This window comes from Acomys russatus, chromosome 8, assembly GCF_903995435.1.
Source record: "Acomys russatus chromosome 8, mAcoRus1.1, whole genome shotgun sequence".
NCBI lineage: Eukaryota > Metazoa > Chordata > Mammalia > Rodentia > Muridae > Acomys > Acomys russatus.
Genome location: NC_067144.1, coordinates 7003970 through 7029134, shown reverse-complemented (window position 1 = coordinate 7029134; position 25165 = coordinate 7003970). Strand labels below are relative to the sequence as shown.

At 43.6% G+C, this 25165-nt stretch overlaps 1 protein-coding gene across 8 annotated transcripts in view; it reads right to left on the bottom strand.

Moving 5' to 3' along the window:
* Positions 1 to 25165, bottom strand: part of Senp2 (SUMO specific peptidase 2) — a 79623-nt gene that overhangs the window by 13602 nt on the left and 40856 nt on the right. For 7 of the 8 annotated variants that reach the window (XM_051150745.1, XM_051150747.1, XM_051150749.1 and 4 more), the window contains 10 exons: positions 23789 to 23922; positions 21309 to 21375; positions 19194 to 19284; positions 15656 to 15824; positions 13562 to 13662; positions 12237 to 12331; positions 11889 to 11976; positions 5228 to 5288; positions 3006 to 3182; positions 1297 to 1428 (listed from right to left, as the gene is read on the bottom strand). In XM_051150745.1, the coding sequence (XP_051006702.1) occupies positions 1297 to 1428; positions 3006 to 3182; positions 5228 to 5288; positions 11889 to 11976; positions 12237 to 12331; positions 13562 to 13662; positions 15656 to 15824; positions 19194 to 19284; positions 21309 to 21375; positions 23789 to 23922 (1115 nt within the window). The remainder of the gene's footprint in view (positions 1 to 1296; positions 1429 to 3005; positions 3183 to 5227; positions 5289 to 11888; positions 11977 to 12236; positions 12332 to 13561; positions 13663 to 15655; positions 15825 to 19193; positions 19285 to 21308; positions 21376 to 23788; positions 23923 to 25165) is intronic. The other variant, XM_051150750.1, reaches the window with a different exon arrangement.

Here is a 25165-nt window from a genome sequence, read left to right as displayed (position 1 = left end):
AAGTATTAAAACACTAAGCCAGTTTTTGCTAGTTTTGTACTGATACACATAACAAATTGAGTAACTTTATAGTTAGCATTTGCTATGGCTTGAACACACATCAATGAAATCCTCTTTAAGACTTATTTTTAATTATGTGTGTATGTGGCTATATGTACGTTAAGTGCAGGTTCCTGTGGAGGCCAGAGACGCAAGATCCCCTGGTGCTGGAGTCACAGCTCTTAAGCCTAAAGATGTGGGTGCTGGGAACCAAGCAAGGATCATCTGAAGAGCATCATCTCTTTTGTCCTTCCTCCAGAATATGTATGCAGGAATCTAATATTCAGTAGGACAGGCAATGACTGGCTCATCAGCACACCCCTCCCACTCATGGATGAAACTAGTATTAAAAGAAACTGAAGAAAGAGAGTGCCTGGCAGTCCCCTTCCCTTCCCCTGCGTGAGGGCTCAGCACCACTCCCCATCACTGTACCAAAAGGAGATGGGAGCTGTAGGTACCAAGGCCAGGTTCTGTAGTCGTCAGAGCTGTGGGCAATGCCCTTTTGTAGGGTATGAGTTGGGGGAAGGGAAAGGGAACAGGGTCTCACTCTGTAGCCCTGGCAGGCCTGGACTCGCTTTGTAGACCAGGCTGGCGTCCAACAAGAGTGCTACTGGTATTAAAGCATGAGCACCATATCCACACCAGTTTATTTTCTTTCTTTGGTTTTTCAAGACAGGGTCTCTCTGTGTAACCCTGGCTGTCCTGGACTCGCTTTGTAGACCAGGCTGGACTTGAACTCACTGTCTCTGCCTCCCCAGTGCCTATAAATTTTTAACATGTTTTTGCTTTAAAAATTACTAGCCAGGTGATGCGTAACTCAGGGGAGAATGCTTGCACAAGATCTTAGATTCACTTTCTGGCCTGGAAAAACAATAACAGAACAAACTAACAAAGGACACGTGGGGTGAAAGGAAAGCCTATAACCCCTTATTCAAGAAAATGAGGTGAGGCAGGAGGATCACAACAGAGTTCAAAGCCTGTCTGAGCTATGTAAGATAGACCACCTCAGACAATTTAATGGAAACTTGTCTCAGAAATACAAAGCTACAAGGGGGAAAGAGTGGAGGATATAGCTCAGTGCGGAACACTTGCTTGACTAGCATGGGAAGCCCTTGGCTCAATCCCTGGCACTTAAAAAAAAAAAAGAGGGGGGCAGCAAAACAGAAATTGCAGTTGCTTTCCCACCCCTTTATAAGTGGGTAGACGTCATTGTGAGTACAGACAGCAGACGACACAACGGGAGAAGAAGGCACTGACCTCATCGTTGAGCCAGTGATAGTTCTTTAAGGTCTGGATATCTCCTCGAGTGATTCGCAGTTTGAAAGCACTGCTCAGGATCTCGTCGGGTGGCCCATGGCCCAGGGCATTGCTGATCTCCTTTTCCATGTCCTGAATTAGAAGATGCTTCTTTAGCACAGACCCACTACCAGGCACCAATGGCCTCAGACTGAAACAAAGCCTGTCATCTCAGCAACACCTGAGATCTTTGAGAAAAACACTATTCAAGACATACAAAACTGCAATGTAAAAACATGCAAATTTACAACTATAGAACAGTCTAAATAAGTTGGACAGTGGTGGTGCACACCTTTAGTCTCAACACTCAGAGGCAGAGGCAGGAAGACCTGAGTTCTAGGCCAGCCTGGTCTACAGAGAAAATTCCAGGACAGCCAGGGCTACACAGAGAAATCCTGTCTCAAAAAACCAAAACCAAAGGCAAAGCCAACCAAACCAAAACAAAAAAACAAAAAAACAAAAACAAAACAAACAAAAAAACCAAAAAACAAACCAGTCTTAATAACAGCTATCTCTTTGAATTATTTTAATGAATTAGGAAGCCAAATGTTTATGTATCCTATGAACCCAATCAAAGTTATTTCCATTATTGTTTTTCCTTTGCACACACAATTTTGTTTCTTTAGGGCTTGATCTGGCTACCTCTGTCACAGCTAGCGCTGATGTTTATCTTCACAAAAGAATCATAGGTAGGCATTATCTCCATTTAGTTGCCCTGTGGGTAAATCTGTGAGGCTTGTCTTAATTAAGCCAGTTGATGTAGAGCTGGGTACAACAGGCAAGTAAGTGGTCACGCATCTATTCACTCTCTTTGCTGTTGGCTGTGGTGTGATATGCCTCGCTGGAGTAGGTGAGCTCACACCCTGGAAATGTGAGCAAAACCAACTCTTTCCCCTAAGATACTCTGTGTTGGGCTATGTTATCATGGCAGTAAAGACGATGCTACAAGAACTTCATGTGCGTTTCAGTGTAGCGTTAGAGAGATCTGCGTTACGTAAGACCCCTGCACACCCACCAGGATTACACGGAAGAAGAGTCAGTATGAGGAATCCCCTTGAAAATAATCATCTTAGCTACTTCTGCTTCCTAATGTTTAAAAATAAGCTGTCACTATATTCAAGTATGATAATCAATAAAAACGCATGTTTTTGAAAACCATAATTCAAAAATGTTCAATATATTCCTTTTGTTTGTTTTTCGAGATAGAGTTTCTCTGTGTAGTCCTGGCTGTCCTGGACACAATTTGTAGACTAGGCTGGCCTTGAACTCACAGTGATCCACCTGCCTCTTCTTGAACGCTGGGATTAAAGGCATGTGCCACCTCACCTGGATAATACATTCATTCTTGATACCACATTTTAAAACTCAAAACATTTGAAGGGTAGAAAAATAACTAGACCCAATTACAGAAAGAGAAAAAATAAAAACACACAAACAACCCCCCAGGGCAGTTATGCTTGATCCACCAAGCCACCTTCACACAGACCCTGAGTGATCGATACAGCCAACAGAAGCAGGCCTGGGGTCCAGCTGTTTATTTGACTTTTAACTTCATATATTTATTCCTCATCTGGAGACGCTCCTCAAAACAAAGCATGCATTTAAGTTTACAGAAACTGTGGCTAGTGTGAACTAGTCATCTTAAGCCCAATCCACACAAGGAACTATACCTCTGTAAGTTCAAAGAGCTCGTCTGTCCTTCTGTCCTTTTCTTTGCTGGTGAAGTTCTTTTCCTTTGCCTCCAGCACTGGCCCTCTCCTCCTGAGTAGGCCATTGCTTCCACTTCCCAGGCGAAGCCGGGCAGACACTTCTTCTGACAGATCAGGCTCCAGGTGGTGTCCTCTTGTCTGACCAAAGAAGTTTCAACACTGACATGCTTCATCTTGCACATATACCACATTAGAGTATAGAGCCCCGTACAAGCTATGGAAGATTACAGCTAGCTGTTTTCTAGTTTTAACTCTGTGGTGGGTTTTCGTTTTGGGAGGTGAGTAAGTGCACACAAGTATACTTGATAGTGTAAAAGCCAACAAGAAGCTTCCCACCTTCCGTTCCCAGTGGCTTCTCCCTGCACAGCTCACAGAGATGCACAGACTGTAGGTCTGGCCAGCTTTGTCATATGATCCATCTTATAATAGGGTTTAAAGAATTAAAAAATAAATGTAAGACTCTGGCATTAATGTGAAAAGAGAAAGTGACAGTGAATACAAGAATTAGCAGCTCTCCTGATGGTAAAGCAGACTTGTCTGCCTGCCCTGGCAGGTGAGATAAGCTTCTGAGTTAGATTGTTGATAAGCTTTAATGCACTGGGGCTGGGTAAAGGCCCACAGGGCCTATGGCTTACAAACCCAAACACTCAGCATTCCTCCAGGAGGAGGAAGGAAAGCATTTTCATTTCCTAACCCATTCTAACATGTAGTTAAGTTGAACATGTCTGTAAGTTTAGAAAGGAATTGAGGTACGGCCCACAGAGCATCATACAGAGAAATCTCTTTCTGTCCTTATTCAAAGTCATCCTGTGTTAGTTAAAGCTGCTTTTATTTACCTGTTCCTTTCTCTGTGTTGGGGTTGGATCCTAAGACCTTTACCATGCTACATGAACACTACTATTGAAGTACAGTCTAGTCCTCCATCTCATGTGCATATTATAAAATGTACAACATGCCTATATTAGATCATGCAGACATGATGAAAACCCCACAAAACCTGAGGACTGGAGACTAGGAATGTAGCTCAGTGGTAGAGCACTTGCCCTGCATATACAAAGTGGACACCTTACAAAAAGCTAGAAAATGTATTTAGAAATAGCACTTTGGAGAAGAGCTCCAGGTGTCTCAGGACACCAGTGAGCAGTCTCCACTCTTGCTGACTGCCAGGTAGCTCCATCTGCTCCTTCTCCATCTTATAGACAGACCAGCTCTCACTTTATTGTGTAGACTCTGTCCTCCCTAGCGCTAAGATTATGAGCAGACTTTGTTTTGACTGAATGTGTGATAAACGATAATGAAACACAAAAGAGTCAGTCCAGAGCCAGACTGAAACAGAGCATTAGGGAAGGAAATGTTTTACAGTTTATCACTTTTGTAATTCTATGTAACTAAAACGTGAGTAACATGTATTTAATTTAAAAATGTATTTCTGTGTGGGGTGTGGTGGTGCAACCTGTAATCCCAGCAGATGGCCAATTAATTCATCAGGAGGCAGAGGCAGGTGGATCTCTACAAGTTTGAGGCCAGTCTGGTCTATATAGTAAGGCAGCCAAGGCTACACAATGAGGCTGGAGAGGGGTGGCTGAGACTTTTGCTACATACTAAAATACTTTGTTACTAAACCTGAGTATAGGAACTGGAGAGATGGCTTAGCAGTTAAGAGCATTGTCCGCTCTTCCAGAGGTCCTGAGTTTAACTCCCAGCAACCATATGGTGGTTCACAACATGTACACTGGGATCTGATGCTCTCTTCTGGTATGCAGGTGTACAAGCAGATAGAGCACTCATCATATACATAAAATAAATAAATAAAACCTTAAAAAAAAAAAACACCCAAAACAAAAACCTGAGCATGTCTATAGAGATGGCTGAAACACCGATTCTAATACTTACATTGAAAGTAACCTGGGGGGTGGGGGTAAGAGTAGGGGTGGGGGGATGGTGGCATATACCTTTAATCCCTGTACTTGGGAGGTGGATCTCTATGAGTTTGAGGCCAGCCTGGTCTACAGAGCTAGTTCTAGTACAGCCAGGCCTACACAAAGAAACCCTATCTTGAAAAACAAAACAAAAAAGCAAAGCACAGAATAAACACACAGCATCTTCCATGTTTCCCATGGACATCCAAATGTCAGGTCCAGTGACAAAACAGATATAAAATTTGCCAAGGGATTTCTACTTACACCTTCCTTTTCAAGTCGGAGTCCCACCACCTTCTCTGTGTCAGCTTTTCCCTTTGAATACCTGAAGAGGAAACCATTACAGATTTACAGTGTTCTACTGTTTAACACGGTATATATTAGTTCCAGAAGATTCATAAAACTGGGGATAGCAGTGCACACCTGTAATCCCAGAACCCAGGGAAGTTGGGGCAGGAAGGTCAGTTGCTCAAGGCTACACGGTAAGTTGAGGCTCTCCTAGGCTAAATGAGACCCTGTCTCAAAAATTTTTGTAATTTTAAGATTAGAATTTATTAATCTCTAAACAGAGTGGCCATGAGAGTGCTGGCACTGTCCTGTCTCACTGTCCTGTGCCATTCTAATGCTTTCCTCAGCATGAAGGACTGGCCTCTCTAAAACTGTGAGTTAAAAGAAACCTTTCTGCCCTTAAGTTGTTTGTGTCAGACATTTACAGCCAACGGAAGGAAACTAACATAAAAGACTGGCGCCAGAGAAGTAAGTGGCCTTCCTGCTCTGACTAAACCTCTCTGTGGCTCTCACAATGCTGGAATATGGGAGAAATGGAGACAGAGGGTAGAGAGAGATGCTCTAGAATGCTGTAAGCAGAGATCCTGACAGGCGCTGAGAAGGCCAGACTACACCGGACTCACTGGGTCCCGACAGGGCAACCTGAAGCCTTATTTGAGGGTGATTTTAAAGAAGACAGAGTACAGGAAGAGGGGGTGCATGCCTGTAACGTCAGCTTAGGGGGCAGAGGCAGGAGGATTCTGAGTTTGAAAACAGGTTCACTTACATAGTAAGACTCTGTCACAAGAGACTGGAAAAGGGGGCTGAGGCAGTGGATGAGTTGGTACAAAAGTACTAAGTTTGAGCCCAGGACCCATGTAAAAGCTGGGGCAACAGCACATGCTTGTAATCCCAGCTCTAGGGAGGTGGACACAGAGGATGAGATTTGCTGGCTAGTCAGGTTATCCAGAGCAACCCCAGGCATAGTGAGAAACCAGACTCCAACAAACAAACAAGCAGGAAACTGAAAATGGCTGAGGAAGACATCTAATGTCTCTACTTTTGACCTTTGTGTGTGTGTGCGCACGCAAACACACACCCACACACACACACGCCCCTTGCTCATTCCCTTAAAGAAAAGGTGAGGAAGCAGTAACAAACTAATTAAAGTGACGAAGGAACTCTAGAGGCAGGGTAGTAGTCAGGATGTGGCATGGCTACTGCTGAAAGCTTTTAGGAAAACTTGAAAGTAAATGCAGAGCAAAAGGACTTGAAAATGCCATACTGAAAGCAGCGGGCACGGACGATGCAATCATTAAAAGAGATCAGTACTGCTAAGGCTCACCCTGTCATTCCTGCCCCCAAAAAGCACTCATGTGCTCTTCCCTTGAATAAGAAACTCTCCCCAGCCTTTAAAGCAAGAAACGGCTGGATGTTTTCGTAAGAGGGTTTGTTGTAATCTTGCACTTATTTATTTGAGGGGGCAGCTAATGTTCTGTGTAGATACACAAGTGTAAATCAGAGGGCAGCTCAGGAGGTTGGTTTTGTCTACCCTGTGAGTTTGGGGATCAAACTCAGGTCGTAAGACCTGGTGGCAAGTGCTTAAGCCCTCTTGCTAGGCCTGTTAACGCATGTTAAAGATGGCCTTAAGAATAAAGGTACCTTCCTTACAGAAAGCTGCCTATAGTCATCTGCCTAAACACTCGGAGGCCTCGGCAGCTGTGTTCAAGCTGGTAGGAGACCTGCGTACTGTCCGTGTGGCACTGTTTCTGCAGGTGTATAAAATGTAGGAGTTATGGGGTCATGGAGGCAGTCACCTGGAGACTAGGGGAAGAGTAAAGCTTAAGTGTCAATGCAGACTCAGGCATGTTAGAGGAAAGCCAAATGTAATGCATAAACTCATGAGTGCCATGTAGCCTCAGATGGCAAGGCCAAAGGGAAGGTCTGGCCAAACTCACAACCTGCCTGCACACATCTTAAGATTTTGGACATGGACTTCTGGGATCTGATGTTTTCTCAGCTGAGCTATATGCAGTCTTGCTTTGGGGAGGGACTGTTTACTCTGTGCCACAGTATAAATAGAAGAGCGTTGTTTGCATCTCCATAGGGGCTCACAGCTAAGCGATGTCTGAAGTCTCTGAAGTCTTTCTGAAGAGCACTAGCCACTGTTGCAAAGTCTCCAGCATCCGTGTAGCGGCCCATGACCTTCTGTAACTCTAGTCCTAGGCTAGGGGGTCTGTAGCCCTTTCTGGCCTCTATGAACATCAGGCACACAAGTGTTACACTTACATACACACCACATCAAATTAATCTTTTATGGGCTGGAGAGATGGCTCAGTGGTTAAGAGCACTCACTGCCTGCTCTTCCAGAGGTCCTGAGTTCAATTCCCAGCAACGACATGGTGGCTCACAACCATCTACAATGAGATCTGATGCCCTGTTCTGGCCTGCAGGTGTACATGCAGGCAGAGCTCTGTATACATAATAAATAACTTTAAAAAAAAATTAATCTTGGGCTGGAGAGATGGCTCAGAGGTTAAGAGCACTGTCTGCTCTTCCTGAAGGTCCCGAGTTCAATTCCCAGCAACCACATGGTGGTTTACAACCACCTGTAATGAGATCAGGTATCTTCTTGTGGTGGACAGGCACACATGTGGGCAGAATACTGTATAAATAATAAACAAATCTTTAAAAAAAAAACTAATCTTTTAAAAACCACGACGTCATCTCTCCAGCCCCTCTGAGGAATTTTTGAATGGTGAAACTGTTAAGACTATGGAGGACCTTAGAGATGGATGTAACTGCATTTTGAACTATCAATTACAAACACAAACTTTTTGAAGGTGGGGTAGAGTACAGGGGCAGTTGTCGAATGTCAGGCTTAAAATCACCTACTGGTTGGCAAGTGATGAGTCAGTTCTGCTTTTTAACCTGAAGGAATCGAGAGCACCTGGGCACTGATGAGCAACAGCACTGGTGTACTTCTGTGGGTAGTTCCAGAGAGGCTGTAACTGAACAAGACTTTCACTGGATGTGGACAGCACCATCCCAGGTAGAATGAAAAGGGGAAAGAGAGAAATGAGTACAAGGATGCATGTCTCTGTTTCTAAGTCCATAAAAATATGAGTAATGGAAGTGTCTGCTTTGTACTCTGAAATCCATCATGCTTTCAGCACCATCATGAACCACACTCTAAAACCATAAACCATATAAGCTCTCTTCCCTTAAGGTGTTGCTCATCAGGCATTTGGTCACAGCCATTAGAAAAGTAATCAATACAGAAAACTGGCATCAGGAGCACCTGGGTAAACCTAGTGGGTCTCGGGCCTTTGGAAAAGTCCTAGATTGCTACTGAATTCTGGAGTGCTTCAAAGACCTGACACGAGTAAAGCATACGCGAAGCCCTAGATTATGAGGCATCTATTAGGAGCAAGCCTAGGGGCCACTCACTTAGTATTCTAGCAAAGAATTTACCTTTTACCAATCTATGTCTTACGACTTGAGGTTGAATTCAAAAGTAACGGGCTAAGTTGTTTGACACAGGAAATTTCAGAGAGATAACATCCTGATTGTGGCATGGCTACTATTCACTGCCCTTAGGTTTGCAATGGGAGAAATTAATGTTATGAGAAATGTTCTGTTGGGCAAGGTAAGACACATGAGAGATTTAAAAAATATTACTGACAAGGAAGGCGTGGAGAAAACAGCTGTTGATTGTTCAGAAATGAGTGCAACAAAAGAGAAATGTGGCCTTCTGCCTGGGATAGAAAAGGCCCTCAGGCCAAAGGTACTGTTATAGATCTTCTCTGTTACTATGACAAACGCTGACAGAGGGGCGTGAGATGGAAAGCGTTTCTCAGCTTACGATCCCAGGGCACTGTCCATCTTCTTAGGGCAGTCAAGGCAGGAACTCCAGCACATCACATCCCGTCAATGTGGAGAGAGAATAGACACTCCCCTGCTTACTTGTCAATTAACATTTTCCTCCCTTATTCTGTTGAGGGTCTGTGCCTAGGGAATGGTGCCACCCACAATGGTCTTGGCATTAATTACAAATCAAGCCAACCCCCACAGACATATCTGCAGGTCAATCTGCAGGTTGTACCAAGTTATAGTTAAAACTAACCAGCCCAGGACCTAGCTCTAGTGAAAATGCAAGTTCATGTGGAATAAGAATGCCTAAACTAAAATGTTGCCAGAACCAATAACTGCTTCTGAAAGTATTTTCCCAGGTTCAGTCACAAAAGCACAGTGGCCATCATAGTTGTAGTAGATGGGGTCAGACCACACAACAAAGTAGCAGACTAGGCATGTAAAAGAGAGGTATGGAGTTGCAGAGACTTGTGCCCACGTTCCAGAAAGCAGTAGAGCCAGGCAATGAATGTCAAGGTTAGCTCCCTGTAAGGAAACCACGAGAGGCCATTGCATGAAGCTGTAAATGGAGACATAGGACTGTGTGGTGTCTGTGGATGAAAGCTGCAGGCACAGAGTGAAGGAAGAGACAGGATACACATACTGTAGACAAAACTGGAGGGGCAGGACTACTCCTGGGGACCAGATAATACAACCAGGAGCCCCAGAAGCTGAATACGGTGCTGCAGGGTTTGCTGCCTGCTCCAGTGGTTTGTTTGTGTTAGTCCCATCTATCCTTGGGACGCCTACAATCTTCCCTTTCAGAGTAGGAATCTTCACTCAGTGTCACTGTAAACTGATAACACATAACTTCTGTGTTGCCTTTATAGGGGCTCTCAGAAAAAAATCTTTGGCCACATCTGTCAAACTGCACAGGTGTGTGAAGGCCAAAGGATAAGCATGACTGTCATTTTACATGAGATGTTCACTTTGGTTTTTGAAATAAGATCTTGTTCATTGGCCCAGCATTTGCCAAGTAGTTTAGTTTTAGTTGCCCATTGAATCCCAGGGAACCACCTGCCTCTACCTCCCCAGACCTGTGATTGATTGGAGTATGCACCACTGTGCCTGATTCAGGTTGACTTTTGAACAGTGAAATTATTAAAAATCAAGGAGATCTTTCAAGCTGGACTGAATCCATGCTGAATTACAAGAGACCCCTCAGCTTACAGGGAACAGGGTCAGAATGCTATGGTTTACGTGTCTAGATGGCATGTTGACAAGTGGTGAGCTTGGGGTGGGCATCATGACTGCACTTAGAACCACCTAGTAGCTAGTAGATGAGCTGTGCCTACAAGGGCCTGTCAGGAAGAGACTGACTGAGGGCAAGGCCTGGGAATACAAGAGACCCCATTCCTAAGACTGGAAGCTGGGAGGAGGCAGGCTGGTTACAGGCCAGCATTCCCTTTCTCTGCTTCCTCACCTACATTAACTCTGTCATGCTTGCCCTATCTCACTGGCCTAAACCTCTCAAACTGAGTCAAAAGAAATCCTTCCTCTGTGAAGTTGCTTCTGTAGGAACTGTGCTCACAGCAACAGTCGGTACCATCTACTTAATTTACCTGAGATGTTAAGTCCAATAAACCGTTTTAAAAAGTTATAAATGTCAACGGACTTTAAAAACTTTCCTACACAATGTCTGTGTAGCTATTAAGATAGCCGATTCTTTCTACTCTTTTGAAGTACATCATGCGAACAACACTTACTGACTAAATGTGGTAAATGACATACAATTTCTACTCCATTGTAGGTTCTCTAAAGATGAAGTCTATGCCTTTATGAAACCTATCCTGGCACATCATCTATAATAATAAACATTCAAGTTTCCCTAAAATAGCTTTGAGTTTATATAGTTCTCTAAATCAATGGCCAACAAATCTTTTTGAGAAGGACCCAAGAATAAATAGTCCAAGCTTTGTAGCTTCATTCACAACTTCTTGACCTCTGTGGTTTACTTGATAAAAACAGACCAGATTTGGACCCTGAACAAGTCTGCTATAAGTAACAACCATCCAAAATCCTAAGGAAAGCAGAACCACATCCACTGTTCCTACACTAGAGACAGTGGCCACTGAAGATGGCACCCAACCCATACAGGCACCTATTTCCCCAAGCCCCAATGCCTAAGAGATGAGGGACAGCTTGGAAGTGTCTGACTGAAGAATTGCTTGCCTACTTATTACAGTTGTAATAAAACTGTTTGTTTCTCTGTTTCTCTCTTAACCCCGCCATCAAACAAATAACGAGACTTATCATTGTTTAATAATAAGCTTCACAACATCATAGCAGTTATTACTCTATTCTAAGCTAACCTGGTTTCCTCCCACCTTACATCTCAGAGATACTCACACTTTGTAGCTTTCCTGCTCCCGCTCCTTCCTGATGATCCCCCTCTGGACCTCTTCCTCTGGCTGAATCTCCTGGCCGAATCCCTACTTCCTATTCTCACTCCTCCTCCCCTACCTGACAGGAAGTCCAGCCCTATTCTCTTTCCTGCTCAGCGATTGGCTGTAAGCTGCTTTATTGTCATACAGGGGGACAATTGGGGAACAGAGTTTATACAACATTGAGACAGGAGATTCTGAGAACAAGGCTTGCAATCAGCTGTGGGATACAGAAATCAGCATTTGAATTACACAGTAACCTTATGCTCACACCTGCTCCTAAGTGCTGAACAGCTACCAGCCTGAGAGACTCATGGTTCCTCATTACAAATAAGTGTAATTTGTAAAGTGAGAAAACTTACTCTAAACGAAGTCTTAGAATTAAATGAGCCATGTACCTCTTTTCACTTCTCATCGAACAGAGAGGTCCCCTTGTTTCAACAACTCTGTCTGTGGGGATGGAAAGAAAGGATCCTTTACTAACCAATCACAGGTTGGAAGTTCAACGGACAGACTCAAAGTTTCAGGACATTTGTTTGCATTAACACAAATGTGAACTCCAAAGCCACTGGCTGCCTCACACACAAGCACCTAAAATACCTGTAATTTTCTTTCTTAAATATAATCTTGAGCACAAACTGATAGCAGTTCATTCTATAAGCTAAAGTAATTCAGTCAACAGTTATAATAGAGCTATATGTGGAACTCACACTGTTTTGGAACAAAATGGGTTGTCCTGACTCCATGATTCTGCTCCTCCACCCAGCCTTTGGTCTTTAATGTGTCCACTTGACTTCTTTGAGAACTTAGAAAGACAAAAGTAAGGAAGATCAGATCAGGTACAAAAGGGAAGACCTTAGAGTAGAGAAAGTATTAATATTCAGATCTACAACAAGTGGAGAGAAACAACAAAACCCTACAATATGTAATAACTAAAGTTATCATTCCCAAGTAACAATCTGTTCTTTCTGCATTCAGTTAAGCTAGACAATCCTGTGACTCACTTGATAGTTCCATACTTTATGGGACCCTGTGTATTTGCAATCACTTGTTAGAATTACCAGATGAACTCAAGTTCTGAACTTACATTCCTGCCTCACTCTTCCAGATAAGTAAATGTAGGACTAAACATGACTTTGTTCTCTACTCTCATTTATATGTATTTAATTAACAAGCAATGTCATAAGCAAAGTTCTTTTTTGGGGGGGGGGGTAGGGTTTCTCTGGGTAGCCTTGGGTGTCCAGGACTCACTTTGTAGATCAGGCTTGCCACAAATTCACAGAGATCCACCTGCCTCTGCCTCCCGAGTGCTGGGAGGTGTGTACCAACACACCCTGCATGAGTCCCTTTTTCTATGAGTAAGAGTTCATATAAGGGTGCTGGAGAGATGGCTCAGCAGTTAAGAGCACTGATTGCTCTTCTAAAGGACTGGGGTTCAATTCCCAGCACCCACATGGCAGCTCACAACTGTCTGTAACTCCAAGATCTGACACCCTCATACAGACATACATGTAGGCAAAACATCAATGGACATTTAAAAAAAAAAAAGAGTTCACATGAGTTGGATGTGGCATCAAATGAATATAATCCCAGCAAAGGGAAGCTGAGGCAGGAGAATTAAAGAATTCAGGCAGCCTGTGCTAGATAGTTGAGATCCTGTCATGAAACAAAAACAAAAACAATAACAACAAAACCAGGCAGGTGGTGGAGCATGCCTTTAATCCCAGTAGGCAGAGGCAGGTGGATCTCTGTGAGTCCAAGGACAGCCTGGTCTACTGAAGAGTTCCAGGACAGCCGGAAGGAAGGAAGGAGGGAAGGAGGAAGAGAGGGAGGGAAAGAAAGAAAGAAAACTTCATGTGGGCAAAGAACTCTAAAGCTACGAGGAAATTCCATTTGGAAGGCACTACACTACAGTGTCACATAAACTACACAGCCGGTTCTCTTTGCACCAATACCTCTCTCTATAAATAAGACAAACACAGATACAATGCTAAGGAAAAGTGCTAGCAAAGCATTTTTTCACCAGCCCACTTACCTGTGATGTGAAGCTACTGGAGGGAGGGTGTTTCCATTCCCACTTTCTTTAAGTCGCTCCAATAACTTTCTATACTTTTCTCTTTCATCCCTCTGGACACCCTGAATAAAAAAGTCCGTGTAGTGAGTAGTAGCACATGAAATTTCAACTCAGGTCTCACCAGACACTGTCCAGTGAAACACAGCCCACAGATGTACTTTATTTGGGGCACACTGTTCTTAAAGTTGCTTTAATTAAATACCAATTTTATTAATTTTTTTTAAGTGCCAAACCCTGACCCCTAGGGGGGAAAATGAGTCAACAAAGTGGAGCTATTCCCCTTACATGGGCCATTTGCCTCCCACCTTATTTCACTTGTTTGCATTATCTGCTAGACCAGTGGTTCTCAACAGGATTCCCACAAGACCACCAGAAAATAGCAAAATTATAGTTATGAAGTAGCAATGAAAACTGTATGGCTGGGAGTTACCACAGCAGGAGGGACTGATTTAAAGGGTCGCAGGATTAGAAAAGTGAGAACCACAGTGCTAGGTCTTGGAAGCATTTGCATCTCTCACAGAACTATGTTGAACAAAACTGAGTTGATAAGAAAATGGCAACTGAGCTGGGCATGGTGGTGCACGCCTTTAATCCTAGCACTTGGGAGGCAGAGGCAGGCGGATGCTGTGAGTTCAAGGCCAGCCTGGTCTACAAAGCGAATCCAGGACAGCCAGGGCTACAGAGAGACCCCGTCTCGAAAAACCAAAAAGAAGGAAAGAAAGAAAGAAAGAAAGAAAGGAAAATGGCAACTGAAACAATCCATTTGGTAACAGAATTTGCAGCTTCCTGATTGGAACTGTTCTCCCCCACACCTGCCATGGTCATGCAGCTGCACTGCCATGTGCTGTTCCAGCCTTTATGTTGTATGTCAGTCTTCAGCATCTCACCCAGCTGACCTCACTTGGCTCCTCCTGGCCAATAAACTCTTCTCCTTGGTCAGTCTCACTGCCAATAACTCTATCTTCTGCATGCCACAAATGCCCTCATCTCTTCTCAGACTATATTCTTCCCCTTAATAATCTTATGAAGTACATTGAATTAAATTACATCAATACACAGGAAATTCAAAACATGTCTGTAATTCTGCCTTCTTCTCAAAATTTGGATCACCTATATCCAAGAGTCTACAGAAGAGTGTTTTCTTGTGTGTTTCATGGGCACTTTAAACAATGTCCAAAACTGAAGCCAGCATCTTCTCCCTAAACACATGGGCTATCTTGGTCAGTGATGGGTTTACTCAGAGCTGAAGTCTGGGCCTGAGGCCCTCCCTGTGTGCTCTATATTGCTATTCTCAATTAACGAGCACAGGCTCACTAACCCTGACTATCAACTGACGTAGAGTCTACCCTGCTCAGACCCATCACCGAGCTCCTAAAACACTCAAACTTTCTCTTCTTGAAACCTCCAGAGGAGCTGGGCGTGGTGCATGCCTGTGATCCCAGCACTCTGGAGGAAGAGGCAGGCCAGCCTGGTCTACCAAGTGAGTCCAGGACAGCCAAGGCTACACAGAGGAAACCCTGTCTTGAAAACCAAACCAAACCAAACCAAACAAACAAAACCAACAAAAACCATGCTAAAAACATTGGGCGACGCGTAGGAGTGCTGTGGGGTGAGGGTGGAGAGATGGACCTAGAGGAGACAGGAGCTCCACAAGAAGACCAACAGGAGCAGCTTGCTGAGATTCAAGCATCACCTTGCATGGACTGGACCTAGACCCTGTACACAGATGTAGCTGATGGGCAGCTCAGGCTTCATGTGGGTCCTCTAGTAAGGTGGGGCTTTCCCTCACATGAACTCTTGCCAGCTTTTTGATCACTTCCTCCTGGTGGAGCTGCCTCACCAGGTCACAGGGTAAGAGGACATGTTCAGTCCTGAGCCATTTGATGAGCTGGAGTGGACTGGAAGTGGGGCTCCCCTTTTCTGAGGAATAGAGGAGGGGGAAGGGTAGATGGAGGGGGGTGAGACTGGGAGGTGAGGAGGGATGGGGCTATGACCAGGATGTAAAGTAAATAAATAAATACATTTGAAAAAGAGATGATCAGGCTAAGAGCTTACCTCCTCCACAGTGCAATGGGGACGCCTCACACCCTTGCCTCCTTCTTCAGAAATCATCTCTGTTACACCCTGTTCCTGAGGTTTCCATGCTAAGGAACTCTCTGGATTGTTTTTGCTATGGCGACGGCCACTTGGTCTTCTATTATAGCCTTCCGATTTCAATGTAAAACTGGAGAATAAAAGAAAAAACAAAAACCGTATCATCGAATTGGGATTTAATCTTCTGCGTCATCCAATTACTCTGCTGCTCTAGTGTAAGACCATTAATTTCTAAACAATCATCATTTGTAAAGTTAGCCCAGCATTCCACCATGGAATGTTTGTTCCGGCCACTAGAGCTGTCAAGTGAAAGCCTTCCTCCTCATAGCCACGTTTCCAACTCCAGCCCCAGATTTAGGTCCCCAACTGCACTTATCTCTTTCACAAATAGTATACTTTTTCTTTACTCACTAGGAACACTGAAACATTAGCTAACTACTAGCAGATTCTATGCTGGGATACTGCAGCATGCCTATAGTCCTAGCTACCCAGATTTCCGTAGAAGCATTGATTATTAATGTGATAGAAATCATAAACCTAGTACAGCAGCAGTTTATCTTTAGCCAGCTATTTACTCAAGTAAGGACACATGGAGACTACGATTTACTAAATTAGCCTGGAGCATAATACTGAGCAATAATTTCCCCAACCTAAATCTCCAAGTTAGGCTAGCTCCCTCCCAGCCAAATTTGCCATTATACTTGCACTTTTCTTTTTCTTTTGAGACAGGGTTTCCCTGTGTAGCCATGGATGTCTTAGACACACTTTGTAGACCAGGCTGGCCTCGAACTCACAGAGATCTACCTGCTTCTGCCTCCTGAGTGCTGGGAGTAAAGGCGTTAACCACTGTGCTCCACTATACTTGCATTTTTAATCAGCTCTGCCTCTGGTTCATTTCTCCTGATGCTTCTTGGTCCTCTTCCAGTGACTCAATGTCCTACTTCCACTCTCTCCTCCCCTTACTGGATCCGAATGTCCCACCCTCTTTATTGCTCCGCACTGGCTGGTTGGTGTTTTATTAGCAGAACAGAGAACAAACAGGGGGCATGTTTATACAAACTTGAGATAGGAAATACTTAGAATAAATATTACAATACCATGTGCAAATTGAAACCAGATAGTGGGGTAGAAAATTAGCATCTGAATGAACAACAACATTATTACACACTGCCTTTGCTGCCACGCGCCACTGGTCAGCTTTCATCTGACACCTCTTCTAGCTCTACAATCTATCTTTCACCCAAATGCCCCACCTCTCCTTTTCCTTTTGAGACAGGGTTTCCCTATACAGCCCTGGCTGGGCTGGAACTGGCTTTGTAAAGCAGGTTGTCCTTGAATTTGACATTGGCCTCCTCTGCATAAATATTTATTGTTTTATGCTTAAGTGATTTGTTCATGCATAGCTGAGCACTGCGTGCATGCAGTTCCTGTGGAGGCCAGAAGAGACTATCAGAACCCTAGAACAGATGGTTGAAAGCTAACATCCAAGTGTTGGGAACTGAACATGGCTGGGGCCTCTACAAGGGCAACAAGTGCTCTCAACCTCTGATTCAACTCTCCAGCACCCAGCTTTCAGTTTAAATGTAAGTAGTTAGCCACAGATCTCCAGGTTTGTGTATGTGTTCACATTTGTACGTATATACTTGTAACATGTGAAAGGGAAAGGCCAACATGGCGCCTACTAGCCCCTCTCCACCTGATTTTTTGAAGCAGGGTCTTACTGAATCTGGAAGCTCGTCAATTAAGCTAGACTGGCTGGACTAAGAATTCGGGCATTTGCCTAGTTCTCCTACTGCTAGCACCTGGGGTTACAGATGTGTGCAGCTGTCGGAATGCTTTTACATGAGTGCTAAGAATCCAAATTTAGTCTATACAGCAAGCACTTTATTGATTTAACTATCTTTCCAGGCCCAGAATTTTTAATACAGAATGTAACTTGAAAGATAAGTCTAGGGCGGGGCTGGAGAAATGGCTCAGTGGTTAAGAGCACCACCTGCTCTTCCAGAGGTCCTGAGTTCAATTCCCAGTAATCACATGGTGGCTCACAACCATCTATAATGAGAACTGGTGCCTTCTGGCGTGCAGGTGTACATGCAGACAGAACACTGTATATGTAATAAATAGGTTTTTAAAAAAAAAGAAAAAAAGATAAGTCTAGGGCTGGAGAGATGGCTCAGAGGTTAAGAGAACTGGCTGTTCTCCCAAAGGTTACAAGTTCAATTCCCAGCAACCACATGGTGGTTCATAACCATCTATAATGAGATCTGGTGGCCTCTTCATGCAGGCAGAATACTGTATAAATAATAAATAAATCTTCTATTTAAAAAAAAAAAGGAAAGAAAGAAAGATAAGTCTATTAAACCAAGGCAGTGGGCAGGCTCAAGGAAAGCACTAAGGCTCAGGGGAACAGAAAAAGCAAGGTCAAAGAAATTTAAAAATAATAAACAGCTATTGACATAAGAAAAGGTGCTTTACATTTGTAACTGAAACAAGATAGAGAAAAAAATTCATGCAGAGTGAAAATTTAAAAGCCATGAGAGAGTTTTAAGAAAAAAATCAAGAGGCTAAAACAGAAACTTGGGCGCTCAAAGCCCATTTGGCTTACATAGTGAGTTCAGGACAGCCTGAGTGGACTATGTGGTTGAGAACCTAGCTAAAACAAAACATATCACAAAACAAAACTACTAACAAACAAATAAAAAAGCCCTACAAATAACAATAAAAGTCAAACTTTTACGTGGGGTTTTGTTGTGTTTGTTTTTGTTGTTTGAGGCAGGTTCTCTTTACGTAGTAACCCTGGGTGTCTTGGAACTCACTAAGTAGATGCGGCTCGAATTGAACTCAGACCTGCCTGTCCTGGCTCCCAGTGCTGGCATTAAAGATCTTCAACAGAACTGACAAACATGGTTTTAAAAGGAACAAGACAAAAGAAGAGTCTATGAAGTTAGATACCCAAGCAATAGGAATTCTAGATGGTGACAATAACAAAGAAGACAACTGACAAGATGGCTCAGGGGGTACAGGAGCTTATTGCCATGCTGATGACTACAATTTGATGCCTGGAGCCCATATGATGCAAAGACAGAACCAACTCTTATGAACTGTCCTTGAACTTACACACACACACACACACACACACTTACTAAATATTAAGAAAAAAAAAAAAATCAAGAGGGCCAGGCATGGTGGCACTTGCCTATAATCCCAGCACTCGGGAGGCAGAGGCAGGCGGATCGCTATGAGTTCGAGGCCAGCCTGCTCTACAAAGTGAGTCCAGGACAGCCAAGGCTACACAGAGAAACCCTGTCTGGGGGGGAGGGGGGGGGAGGAGATCTTAAAATGGCTTTCAGAGCCAAATCATACCATGGACATGAAATACAGTTGGAATAGAAACAGTCAGGTCTAACATGATGTTCAGCTAATACCCTCAGAGCCTGCAGAACATGAAAACGCCCAGCAACAGTGAGTTTCACTGAGAAAAGCAGAGCTTAACACTTACCCAAAGGAAGGCAGGACTCTACGTGGCTGATCTCGGGTCACTGTCACTCTGATCTTTGGATAGTCACTTATTCCATTAGGAGACTTATTACCTTTAAGAACATATTTGTAATGAAAGGAAAAAAATACCACTGTGAACCCCATGCATTAAGACAGAACATTTATTTACATGGTAGAGCTAAATATCTTTTCAAAAGCATAGTAATCCAGCATGAACGTTACAAAAAAATTAGAGGAAAGCAATGGCATGGATAGGAACGCAGTGCTATGGTACTGCCTAACACGTATGAGACCCCAAGTTCAATTTTCACTACCACAAACCCACAATAGGAATTAAGTAACCGATATTTAAAAAGTATGTGTAAGTCAAATTCAATTTACATACACTTAAAAAGACTTCAGAAAAAAACTATCACCATTTTTCAAGTCCTAAGGAATTAATTTTCAGTCAGAGTGTTATGGCTTAAATGGACATGTCTGGGTATTGGTTTGGTGTGGTGTAGCATTGTGATGATCAATGTTCATTGCTGACTTGATTAACAAGACTGGTGAGCTAGGTCTGGGTATCTGTGAGGTTTCCACAGAAGACTAAATGAGGGACAAAGACCACCCTGAGTGTGCACTGAGGTCTTGGACTAAGTAAGAGGAGGGAAGAGAGAAAACCAACAAAATTCTCCCTTGCCGTCCCTTCTGAGTCTGCAAAGAAGTAAACAGCTCTCTGCTCTGCCGCAACAAGCCCTGCTGAGATTCCTCCCAAGAAACCACAGCGCAAGCTCTCTGAAGCCATGAGCTCAAACCAACCTTTCTCCCCAGTTTGCCCTCTCAGTTATTTTCACTGCAATGCCAAGAACTGACTAACACACAGGGTGCATGTTTACTCATCTTTGCACTTCGGGGCTACAAGAGGCACCTTATTGGGAAAGGTTGAGGAATCTTAGCTGTAAAGCATCATTTTTTGACGTCTGAACGTCAACTTCTCTAACCCTGACTTTCACTAGCTTCCTCCTTTTTCTTTCAAACTACAAGTCTACCTACATGGCAGACACTAAAACCACTTCCCAGAACCCTGGCTTCTTCTGAGCTTTCCCCACAGGAACATTTCATGTAGCACATACAATTACAATTCTGCTTTAGGGTTTCATGGCAATAGGGAAGTCCATACACCTGCAGGAATTAGGAACTTGAGTTGCTCAACAGAAGGATGACGAACTCTGGGAGCAAGGACAAGGTCTTCTGTCACTCCTGAACATTTAGACTCAGTGCCTGGCACACAGCAAACTGACAGGAATATTGTTTTAAGGTTTGTTTTTATTACTTTTATCCATGTGCATATGTATATACGTATCTGGGTGTGGGTATGTGCAGATGCAGTGCCCATGCAGTCCAGAAGAGGGTATCACATCCTATGGAGCTGCAGTCACAGGCAGTTGTGAGCTGCCTGATCCACACACAGGACTCTGCAAAGCAGTACACACTCTTAACCACCTAGCGCTCTCCAGCCTTTCCCTATTTTGTAATCAATGAGCCTTGATCTGAAGCCACATTAAGAAGAATGCTAATGGAAACAGGAAATACAGCAGTCAACTCAGACAAGAATTGTACAGGAGAGCTCCAGCCTCAGCATGCTGCATGTAGAAATCTGAGTGTTGATACTGAGGTTTCCAGTTTCAGAATGTAGCTCAGAGATGCTCAACTGCTAGGGTCCATGGAAATATCCCAAAAATCTGAGAAACTCTAAAACGAAGACATTTCTAGTCCCAGGAATTTGAGATAAAATGTACACATGCTTTATGGATGGCAAAGTGATTATGCCTTTTTCTCATCCTAATCCAAACTGGCGCTTTCCTTTCATGTTCTTTTTTGTTGTTGTTGTTTGTTAGTTGTTGGTGTCCCCCCCCCCCCCACACACACACAGGGTTTTTCTGTGTAGCCTTGGCTGTCCTGGACTCGCTTTGTAGACCAAGCTGGCCTCGAACTCACAGCAATCTGCCTGCCTCTGCCTCCTGACTGCTGGGATTAAAGGTGTGCGCCACTATGTACGGCTTCCTTTCATATTCTTAAAGCTTAGGAGACACAGCTACAAGTACAGGTAAGAGAGAATATTTGAGGACCTCACCCAGTTTCAGCATGCTGTTGCAGGACCCAGAACCTGTCAGTTCACAAGATGAGGAGCTCGCAAATACCTGAAATAAAACAGTCACTTCTGTAGCACTCAAATTTGTAATTTCAAACCATTTCCACTATAAAAGCTCACTCTATTCATGGCTTTTCTTTTTTCTTTTTTGGTTTTTTGAGACAGGGTTTCTCTGTGTTAGCCTTGGCTGTCCTGGATTCGCTTTGTAGACCAGGCTGGCCTGAACTCACAACGATCCACCTGCTTCTGCCTCCCGAGTGCTGGGATTAAAGGTGTGCGCCACTATGCCCAGCCTTTCATGACTATTTTCAAGCTAGCACACAGAAATAACACCACTGAGATTTAAAAGTTGACAGAACAATGTTAAAAAGATAATTAGATTTCCCACAAATAACTAAGTAAGAAATTAATTTCTTTTTTTCTTTTCATTTTTTGGGACAGGGTTTCTCTGTGTAGTCTTGGCGGTTCTGGATCTCACTCAGCAGGCTAGCCTCAACCTCAGAGATCTGCCTGCTCTGCCTCTGCTGGGATTAAAGGCGCTCCGCTACCACCACTCTTTTTTAATTGTTTTTCTTTCTTTCTTTTTGGATGAATTTATTTTGGATCAGGCTGGCCTCACACTCCACTCTTTGTTTGTTTGGTTAAATATTTATTTATTCATTATTATGTATACAGTGCTCTGCCTGCATGTATGTACACCTGCAGGCCAGAAGAGGACGTCAGAACACATTACAGATGGTTGTGAGCCACCATATGGTGGCTGGGAATTGCACTCAGGGCCTCTAGAGGAGCCGTCAGTGCCCTTAACCCCTGAACCATCTCTGCAGCCCTGTTCTTTTGTTTTTAAGACAGTTTGACTCTGTAAGCCAGGCTGGCCCAGACTTTACTTTGCAGCCAGGCTAGTCTCAAGTTTTGATTCTCAGCCTCACCCTTCTATGGATTACAGGTGTTAGCCACTACACCTGGAGTTTCCTTCTTTGTGTTTTAAAGCAAGAGTCTTGTTGCTCTCCTCTTCTCTGAGGGGTTGATGGCCTCCAGCCCACCAAGGCCAGGGGAGCAGAAGACAAATGCAGGGCTTGAAGGCCTCGGAAGGCAGTATGCACAACAAAGACCACACACTCCAGGAACCACTTCAGGGAGCGGCTTCAACTTCAATCATGGAGAACAAAGGCGACAGCTCCTGGGAAATGAGTAGGGGGCTTCCAGGACAGGTGCACATCATTGGTTGAAGTCAGGAACTTTTCGGATGCTTTTTAGCATTTGGCACCATGGTCCTATCATATGAACAGGAACACAGTACCTAATTTTCCTATGGGCGCAGGGAGGTGAGAGCTAGCAGGAACTATGTCAAAGCCATATGTCAAGTGTGGTTAGGAGCATCTATGTCTAAAGACACTCTCCAGATGAAGTCAGGCAGAGGGCCAGGTGCCCTGCTGGGGAGCTCAGAGAGCTCAGAGTGGGTATCTGGACAGGGAGGACTACAACCTCAAACAGCAGGGTCCTTCCAACAGAGTCTCACTAGGCTGTCGCAAATGGTCCTGAATTTCCAAGGTCTTCTAACTTTGAGTCTCCTGCAGCAGCCTTCTGAGGTCTAGGATTACAAGAGTGTCTCACCAAGCTAAATGAGCAAAAACTCTTTAAAAAATTATTGCAATAACTCTGAGGGGGGCGGGGGAAGGAGGGGTCTACTGGTAGAAGTCAGAGGACAATTTGCAGGAATTAGTTCTTTCTACAATGTGGGTCCTGGGGACCCGAACTCAGTCCATCAGGCTTAGCAGCAATTGTCCTTTCTCACTGAGCCATCTTGCTGGCCCCCTAATATTCTTTATAAATATTTTCAAAATATTTAAAATTTTAACCTTTAATTTCTTGACCTTCATATCAAATGTATCATCATTTTTAGATATAAGTCAATCTATATGTTATATCCTCAAAAGACTATGAGAATATTTTTAAGATTTGTCTGTATTTTACTAAAATTTAATTTTTAAAAACTAAGTACAGGGCTGAAGAGATGGCTCAGTGGTTAAGAGCACTATCTGCTCTTCCAAAGGACCCGGTTTCAATTCCCAGCACCCACATGGCAGTTCACAACTGTCTGTAATTCCAGTTCCAATGGCTCTGACACCCTCACACCAATGCATATAAAATAAAATCAAATGGAATTAAAAAAAAAAAAACTAAGTACAAACACCACAGTTGTACGGCTGTAGACATAACTAAGTAGTAGGTTCATGCTTAAGATACATAAGACCCATGCCAGGCACGCCTGTAATCCCAGCACTTGGCATGTAGAGGCAGGTGAATCTGTGTGTTCAAGGCCAGCCTGGTCTGCATAGTGAGTTCCTGGATAGCTAAAGTTAGGTAAATAGAGCCTATCTCAAACAAACTTTAAAAAAGAAAGAAAGAAAGAAAAAGAAGAAGAAAAAAGGAGACCAGTATGAAAGCCCAGCCTCACTGACCTCTCTTGAAGGGGCCACATTTCGTGTTCCATTACAAGCAGAAGACACCATGGGTTTTGTGGTCAGCTGAAATGGAAATCCGAATAAACTGGCAGCATTGTAGAGACTGTTCTTCACTTGGTGAATGAAGCAATCTAAAAAGTATCAACAAATTATAAACACAAAACACTAAACTTTCAGAAAATATTAATTATATTTTGAAAAGAGCCTATCTTACTTCTTAATAGAGTCTACCTTAGAACACTGAAACAAAAGTGTATCTATAAAATGATTCTGGGCCAGCGAGAGCTTAGCGAGTCAAGCTATGCAGGCCTGGCAGCCTGAGTGTACACCGAGAACCCATGTAAAGATGCAGAGAAGTGACTCCACAAAGTTGTCCTCAGACCTCCACAGGCACGTCACAGCACAGCTCCACTCACGCATGTGTATCACACACACACACACACACACACACACACACACACACACACACACACGGATAGCAAGAATTTTTCCAACTGAATAAATGGAGTTCTAGCATATGAGTTTTGTTTTAAACAACTACTGGAGCTGCTACAAAGACATTAAATTAGTACTTCAGTCAACCACAAACATTCACCAAGGAATGATTGAAAATAGCAGCTTTTGAGGAGTAAGCTTTGTAGAACACATAAACGAACCTTTCCTGCTCGTGCAGACACGCAAGGCTATTTCGAGCACCTCAAAGTGACAAGGGCATAAATGAGCCCCAAGCATACTGCTAGGAATGGAAACCTATAGAGAGCACTGACACTGACTTGCTTACTAGTTCACCTTCCTTCCCAGGCTGAAGAATGACTGCCTTAAACAACCTCCTACAAAGCCCAGACAAATCCTGACTGAGTGAAGTAGGCAGCACACAGCCCCTGAGCATCTGTGGCCAACAAAGGCTATCCCTCTGCTGAACCAGATGTATTGGAAATCTCAAGCTTACTTCTTCTTGGTACCGAAGATTACAAAACAAAAGTGAACGGGGGGGGGGGGGTGGGGGGCACGTCTCAGTGCTCCTCCACTTCTTTTATAATGCTACCTTCTTCTAACTTCCTACACAGCTATGTGGCCTAGTTTCCCTTGTACTCACTAATTAAAGATACTGTAAATAACTAGTTTCTGCTTCCAAGAAAAATAGCCTAAAATAGTGGCTTTAAGCAACGGAGTTCCAATATAGATCCAATATGAAATAAATATTCTCCAGAAAGGGGAAAGGTAAGGTAAAGCAGAATCCAACTTGGAAGCAATTTACTTGTTTGCTGAGTATGAGAGCACACTTGTCATCCTGTCCTGTCCTAATTAGGCTTACTATTGCTGGGATAAAACACTATGACCAAAGCAACTTGGGGAGGAGAGGGTTTATCTGGC